The sequence below is a fragment of the Benincasa hispida genome, chromosome 10 (genome assembly GCF_027475165.1).
Source record: "Benincasa hispida cultivar pf3 chromosome 10, pf3_genome.v1.1, whole genome shotgun sequence".
NCBI lineage: Eukaryota > Viridiplantae > Streptophyta > Magnoliopsida > Cucurbitales > Cucurbitaceae > Benincasa > Benincasa hispida.
This window is the reverse complement of record NC_143487.1, coordinates 10,875,171-10,883,708: the sequence shown is the minus strand read 5'-3', so window position 1 is coordinate 10,883,708 and position 8,538 is coordinate 10,875,171. Positions and strand designations below refer to the sequence as shown.

The 8,538-nt window shown below is 33.4% G+C and overlaps 1 protein-coding gene across 1 annotated transcript; it reads left to right on the top strand.

The window, feature by feature from the left end:
• Window positions 1-2,035: 2,035 nt before the first annotated feature.
• On the top strand, window positions 2,036-4,122 carry LOC150033103 (uncharacterized). Its single transcript, XM_090306281.1, has 2 exons — window positions 2,036-2,879; window positions 3,272-4,122. The coding sequence occupies exons 1-2, from the start codon at window positions 2,036-2,038 to the stop codon at window positions 4,120-4,122; spliced, it is 1,695 nt and encodes a 564-aa protein (XP_090162407.1).
• Window positions 4,123-8,538: the final 4,416 nt, after the last annotated feature.

Below are 8,538 nucleotides of genomic sequence, written 5' to 3'. Positions count from 1 at the left end.
TATCACATCTAATTAATAATTCCCTCAAATCGAATTTGAATGTTTCAAATTATCTCATCACGGTATTCTAAGATTTAATCCGTTTGTGAACTAGTTGGAGGATCTAATAGACCTACAGATCATGGGCTCCAACGATAGAGATTAATAACTGAACTCTTTAATCTAATTAACCAACATTCGTTAACTACTGGATCACTCCACTAAAGCCGCAATTGCACTCTAGATATATTTCTGTCCATTTGGTTTAACATAAGAATCGACCTTTCACAGTAGTTTCTGTCCCTTTGATTTAGGAATATTTTGAGGTGAAATGATATGAAAATTATAAAAGTTTTGGAGGGTTAAAGAAAAAAAACTCACACCAATTCAATTTTGAGGTGAAATAATGTGAAAATTTAATGAAAAAATTTGGATGAGGTTAAAAATAAATATATGTTATTTTTTGTAGTTTTTTCAAATTCAATTTCTTTAGAAATAAAAATTTTGTGTTGAAAATAAAGCTAAAATTGAGAAAAGTTGGAAATTAGAAAAACTAATACATAAAAAAGCTTAATCATTTGTCGAAAATGACATTAGCGTGTAAACCTATAGAATTGTATGTAATCATGACCATAAAATTGAAAAACTTGAATTGAACTAACGTAGTTAATTAAAGAAAATGAAATTTTTTCGAAATGTTGAAATTTCTTGAAATTTTCTAGAACTATCAAAATTTCTTGAAATTTTCTCAAAATCTAAAAATTTTGTCGGAATGGGGGGAGTTGGAACATTCTCAAAATTTTGAAATTTCTTGAAAGAAATTTTGAAATTTCGTCAAAATTGGGAAAAACGAAATTTTCCCAATCAAAATTTCAAGGCCAGATTTCGATGGAAATTTAAAACGATGAGTGTGTATATGATATACTTAAAATAAAGTATATAGTATAATAGTGTATCGACAATATACTCAATATTAAGTATATCAATTATGTGATTGACACACTTTTACACTTGGATATATTTATCAATAGTAAAACAGTTACATTCTGTTTATTAGTTACAACAATTTATTTGTTACATTCTGTTATAACAATTTATTTGTTAGAACAGTTAAGATTCTGTTTGAGTTTGTTTGTATTTTCCAGCTGTTACTTAGTCAAGCAAACTAATAAGTTCTTCTATAAAAGAAACTTGAAGTATGTAAATACAATAAGTGAAAGTAATAAGAAAGTATTTCCACATACCTTTTCTCTCCATTTGTTATGGTATTAAAGCATTTCCGCAAGAGAGAAAATTAAAAACCCACCCGAACACCATTACCCTTGTGCAATCCTATCATGATGACATCAAAGAGTTCAACGTCTGGCAACTCTTCGGAACTCGACGCCCAAATGAATCCCTTCATCCTTCATCATTCAATCATCCAACCACCAATCTGGTATCTACACCACTTGCAGGATCAAGCAACTACTCTTCATGGAGCAGAGCAATGAAACTTGTATTATCAGGGAAGAACAAGATTGGTTTTATTACTGGAACGATTGAAAAACCATTAGAAGGAAGCTTACAATCAGCATGGAGATGTAATAATGATGTGATAACCTCATGGATTATCAACTCAGTCTCAAAAGAAATTGCTGCCAGCTTAGTTTACAAGGGAAGCGTTAAAGAGATATGGGATGAATTAAAAGAAAGGTACCGTTAGTCTAATGGGCCACATATATACCAGTTGAGAAAGGATCTTGTAACTACTACTCAAGGAAACCTTTCAGTGGAAGTATATTACGTAAAAATCACTATGATATGGCAAGAACTTGTTGAATACAGACCAACGAATGAATGTACTTGTCGAGGGTCAAAGAAGATGATAGAATTCTTGAATGCAGAATTTGTAATGACATTCCTTATGGGCTTAAACGAGTCATATGCACAAATCAGAGCACAAATTCTATTGATCGACCCTCTGCCAACAATAAACAAGGTATTCTCTCTTATCATCTAAGAAGAAAGGCAAAGATCCATTGGATCCACACCTGCAATTGAAAGTAGAACTCTAATGGCTAATGTTGAGAAAAGGTTTACATCTGAGAAATCTAAGAAGAAAGATACTTGGCCAGTATACACTAACTGTGGATATAGAGGTCATATTTCTGACAAATGTTATAGACTACATGGTTATCCAACAGGGCATAGACTAGCAAATAACAATTTAGTCCATCAACAAAGGCCGCGGAACTCTATGCAAACTAGTAATGAAAAGCCATTAGAAGCTCCTAAGAGCAATCAGTCTGCCTTCTTTGCCAGCCTGAATAATGACCAATACTCACAACTCTTGAACATGCTGTATACATACTTGAATACTCAACAAATTGATGAGATCCCTAAGACAGATACTACCCACATAGCAGGTACATGTCTTTCTACTTCACTCATCGATTCTTGTTGGATCATTGATTCTGGAGCCTCTTCTCATATATGCCATGATAAATCTATGTTTAAAGAACTACACAGCACTCAAAATATGTCAGTTATACTACCAACTAAAGCTCGTTTAAAGGTTGAGTATGTAGGGGACATTCTAATAGCAAAACAGTTGATATTGAAGGATGTTCTATACATTCCTGATTTCAAATACAACCTGCTATCAATGAGTGCTTTACTTAAGGATGGAAGATATTCTATATCCTTTACTAACACCAATTGTATCATTCAGGACAAGTCAGTTTCGAGAACGATTGGGAGGGCTGAACTAATCAGTGACCTATACTTACTCAAAGTAAATGATGAAAAGAATAAAGACTTGTCTATTGAATCTGCTGACTGGCCTATTGAATCTGCTGTGTTTTTGTGTAAAGCTTCTGCAACTACTTGGCATAATCATATGGGACACCCCTCTATTAGTAGAATAAAATAATTGTCAAAGATTATAGAGATTTATGATTTCTCAAATTGTAAACAATTCTGTCACATTTGCCCTTTAGCTAAACAGAAGCGTCTTTCATTTCCTGCCTTAAATAATGTTGCTGAGAATATTTTCGACCTTGTGCACTGTGATATATGAGGTCCCTTTAAAACCCGAACACATGCAGGTCATACTTACTTTACCACCATTGTTGATGATAAATCAAGGTACACATGGATACATCTCTTGAAAAATAAAAGTGACATTCTACAAGTCATTCCCAGTTTCTTCAAACTTGTTGAGACTCAATTCTCAAAGAAATTCAAAAGTTTTTTTTTTTTTCTGATAATGCTCCTTAATTAAATTTCATAGAATTTTTTGCCAAAACAGGAACTACTCATCAGTTCTCCTGTGCATTTACTCCTCAACAGAATTCAGTGGTTGAAAGGAAACATCAACACCTCCTCAACGTTGCAAGAGCCCTAATGTTTCAATCCAATGTTCCTCTCACTTTTTGCGGAGAATGCGTCCTCACTACAGCATACTTAATCAACAGAACACCTATGGTTTTACTATCCAACAGCACTCCCTATGCTGTTCTGTTTAACAAAACTGTTGACTATGGCTTCATAAAAACATTCGGATGTCTTGCCTATGCTTCTACACCAACAGTCAACAGGTCTAAATTCGATCCAAGAGCAAGACCATGTGTCTTCATGGGATATCCATCAGGTATAAAGGGCTATAAGCTATATGATATGACTAAAATGACATTTTTTATCTCCAGGGATGTCTTATTCTTTGAAGAAAGGTTCCCATTCCAGTCTATCAAAAAAGACAACAAGTCCATTTCACATGATTTTATTGATCAGTTCGTCATACCAAGCCCACTATTTGATCACTTTGAAAACAAAGGTATTACTGAAAATCTTGTTGTTAATACCTTAGAACGCTTATGTGAGGATAACCACGGTATTGATGATTCACAACCTCATATTGAAACCTCAGAAGAAACCAATCATACTACCCAAACAACCATTCCCGCAGCCCCAAGAAGGTCATCGAGAGCACATTACCCACCCTCCTACCTAAAAGACTTTCACTGTAACCTCACATTCCATAGAAAATCACCCTTTCCTCTTCACAAATACCTCTCATATAATACTTACAACCAAAACCATAAGACATACATCCTAAATGTACTTCCATCTATGAACCCACCTATTACCACCAAGTCGTGAACCACCAGATTTGGAAGAAGGCTATGGCAGAGGAAATAGAAGCCATGGAACGAACTAATACATGGACTATTGTCTCTCTTCCAAAGAATCATCATATCGTAGGCAGTAAATGGGTTTACAAAGTCAAGTACAAACAAGATGGAACAGTTGACAGATATAAGGCGAGACTTGTAACAAAAGGCTACAATCAACAAAAAGGAATAGATTTCTCAGACACCTTTTCACCTGTCGCCAAAATTGTCACTGTTAAAGTCTTCTTCGCCTTTGCTGCATCCTACAATTGGTCACTCACTCAAATGGACATCAATAATGCCTTCCTAAATGGTGATTCGTTTGAAAAAGTGCATATGTCTTTGCCATTGGGTTATCAAACCTCACAAGTACCACGGAAAGGTGAGAAACTAGCCTGCAAACTTAACAAATCTATATATGGGCTGAAACAAGCCTCGAGACAATGGTTTCTCAAGTTTACAGCTGCTCTATCTTCACATGGCTTTCATCAATCCAAGTCTGATTATTCTCTTTTTACCCGAGGACATGGACATGATTTTGTAGCATTGTTGGTATATGTAGATGACATATTACTAACCGGACCATCCCCTCAAATAATCAGCTCAGTCAAAAAAGTCCTCAAAGGACATTTCAAACTCAAGGATTTAGGCCATGCGAAATATTTTCTGGGATTAGAACTATCCAGATCTCAACAAGGGATCATGATTTCCCAAAGAAAATATTGCCTCCAAATACTTGAGGATACTGGATTTCTTGAAGCTGAACCAACTACAACTCCTATGGATCCCAATTTGAAACTATCAAAGAATGAAGGAGAGCTTCTAAAGGCAGATGACATCGCATGTTATAGGAGACTGAATAGCAGGCTTATATATCTTCAAATATCTCGGCCAGACATATGCTTTGTTGTTCATCGGCTAAGCCAATTCATCCACAACCCCACTAAAGCTCACTTCAATGCCGCTCATCACTTACTTAGGTACCTAAAACGGTCTTCTGGACAAGGCATTTTAATCAGCCCTATCACTTCCTTTCATTTAAAAGCCTTTGTGGATGCTGATTGGGGTTCATGTCCTGATACTGGAAGATCCATTACTGGTTTCTGCATATTCTTAAGGGCATCTATCATATCATGGAAATCAAAGAAGCAAGCCACTGTTTCTATATCTTTTGCAGAAGCGGAGTACAGGGCACTAGCCTCAGTTACTAGTGAATTAATGTGGATCTCTCAACTCCTCAAAGATCTTCAGGTTAAGATTCTAAAGCCCACTACTGTATTCTATGACAATCAAGTTGCTATTGCCATTGCCTCTAATCCAATGTTTCATGAGAGGACAAAACACATAGAAATTGATTTGTCATTTTGTTTGGGACAAGATAGCTGATGGGTTCCTTAAGGTTCTCCCTATCCAATCTAGTCAACAACTCGCAGACATGTTCACTAAAGCATTGTCTATATCTGTTTTGTCTAAACTAGTATCCAAGTTGGGCATCATTGACATTCATCATCCAACTTGAGGGGGAGTATCAACAGTAAAACAGTTACATTCTGTTTATTAGTTACAACAATTTATTTGTTACATTCTGTTATAACAATTTATTTGTTACAACAGTTAATATTCTGTTTGAGTTTATTCTGTTTGTATTTTCCAGCTGTTAGTTAGTCAAGCAAACTAACTTCTTCTATAAAAGGAACTTGAAGTATGTAAATACAATAAGTGAAAGTAATAAGAAAGTATTTCTACCTACCTTTTCTCTCCATTTGTTAATATTAACTATACTATATAAATTTATCGATACACCACAATATTATTATATATATTGACTTATTGATACACTATGATATTGACACACTTTGACATTATATATATCAATTTACTGATATTAAATTATATGAAAATTTTGAAGATTAGGTATACTTCCTTTATATTACCATTTAATTGTTCTGCTCAACAAGCATTTCCCGAAAGGTGAATTTTTCCTATATCAAGCTCTCGTTATACATACAAATTCAGAAGAGGAATATATAATAATTTTCTTTAACCATTGTTCTTTTCTAATCAAAACTTGGTAGTAATAAAAGTAAGAATTAAAAAAAAAAAAAAAAAAAAAAAAACACTGTGAATTCAATCACAATTCGAAGTCCAAACCCTCCAATTTCGACGACAAAAACGGCAGAAACACAAGACATCGATGATTAGAATCTCCCCTTGGTATGTACATGGAATTGTAAACCAAATGAGGAAAACAAATGGATTCAATAACTCGTAGCCATTCCTAATGCAGAAAAGCTCAAATTCTTTATATTAAATCAATCAAGATTTTGATTTTCAAAACATGAAGCTTCATAAAGAACTCAATGTTGGGGGAAAATTAAATGAAGCTTCAACGGCAGAAGCTTTTCATTTAGAAATGAAAGCGATGAAAAATTAAATGAAATTTGAAAAATAGTTTACCCGAAAATCCACTGGAACACATGGGATTTTCAAAGGGATGAGTCGTCAGAGTTCGTGGTCGTTGCCATTGCTTGTGGGTCCAACGTGATCTGAGGTCGCGCGATGGTAAGGTGTTCGTACCCTAAGCCGTTTCTATCATCGCTGGAAGAGACTCGACAGTGAGAAGAAACGCAAGAAGAAGCAATAGAAGAAAAAAGACGAGAGTGAGGGTTTCATTGTGGGCAATTTAGGTATAATAAAGAATCTAAAAATATGGTTTTAAAAAATTGTCATATGTGCAAACTATAAAAAGTGAATACTATATTCCTAAATTGTCACCCATTACAATTTTTCTAAAAAAAAAATTCATTTAACTTCGAATAATGCATATGATTTTTTTAAGGAAACAATATATACATTATTAAAACATTTCAAAAGAGAGTTGCACGATCTCTTTTTTTTTGGTTGAATTTGTTCTTTTGGTTCAAACATTGTATCTACTGTGATCTCATTGGAATAACCTTTGACCACTTGGTAAAAAATATGTCCTTTACATTAGTTAAAATATACTCATGTATACAACTTTATTTATATATTTGCAATTTAAAATTAAGACACTTTGTTTATTTTGTTACCGTGAGTCGGTGACTTCTCAATACAAAAGCATATTTTAATGGTTTTTTTTTCTTTTTTTTGTAATAATACAAAATCGAGCAAAAGCAGTAAATTGTTAACAAATACAAGTCACATTGCCTTTATCGTAGAATAAAAGGGGATTTTTGAATAATGAATGAAGGATAATATGATTTGAGAAAATAATCCATATTATTGTAAGAAAAATAACTAAATTGTGATAATGATTATGTTACACTCCGAGTTTAGGAGGGGTATATGAATTAATCGATATCACATTTGAGTGCAAGGGATCCTGAAGATATAAAAGTATAGTTAAGAAAAATTTAAAAAGAATTGAAAGTTATTACTACTTATACGAATAAGGTACACTTTTCTTTTCGGTGGCTCAATCATACGAATTCCAAAATTAAGCGTGCTTAGTTTAGAGTAATTTTATATGTTTTGTGACCTCTTAGGAGTTTTCTTAGAAAACATGTGAGTGAAGACAAAACATGTTAAATTGATCTGTGTTAGTTTGTGGAGATAGTCTTTACTCTTAGAAGCAATTCAAGACAAATAAGAATGACATTGTCATATCGTAGGGGAATGTCGGGACCATCAGATGTCGAATATAAATTTTAAATCCTAAGCCTAGAATGTTACCTATTAAGTATTCATAGAAAATCTTCCCATAGAAAATGTGGAGCCAATTTTTGAAATATATGCCATCGCAATTCCATTTTGACAATTATTTTATCTCTGTTTTGTTCATGAAATTAAGTTTATAATAATACTTCCACTCACGAGTTTTTAGTCGAAGGTTTAAAAAGCATGTTTCTTTTATTTGTTATTTTTCGTGAAATTGAGTGAGAATATAAATGTTGTGGTTTCACTACAAAGAGATCGTAAAGGTATTAATATAATTTCAAAAACAAAATACTAAAATTGAAATCCCTATCAAATAAAACTCTAATGATCCGGATTTAATATTCTTTATGAGGTAGGTTTGAAATGGGTTTGGGCCGAGCCCACTGTCTGCAACAATAATGGGCCAATAATTTGTTGGTGGCTTGACCCATTTAATTTTTAAATTTAAATTTTCCACACTCCCTTCTTATTCTTTTTCGAGTTTGAACAGGAATTTAGTAGTATTCGGTTGGTATTTTAATAAAAATAGTAAATTTTATTTTATTATGATATCACAAATCAAGTGCACACTCAAATATTCCTTTTGTGGGGTTGCAAACATGAACATTCTAGTTATCCCCCTCATTTAGTTATTTGAAATTATAATGGATGGCTAAATTATACAAAATATTCCTAAACTTTATAGTAAAAAATACTTTTGAACTTT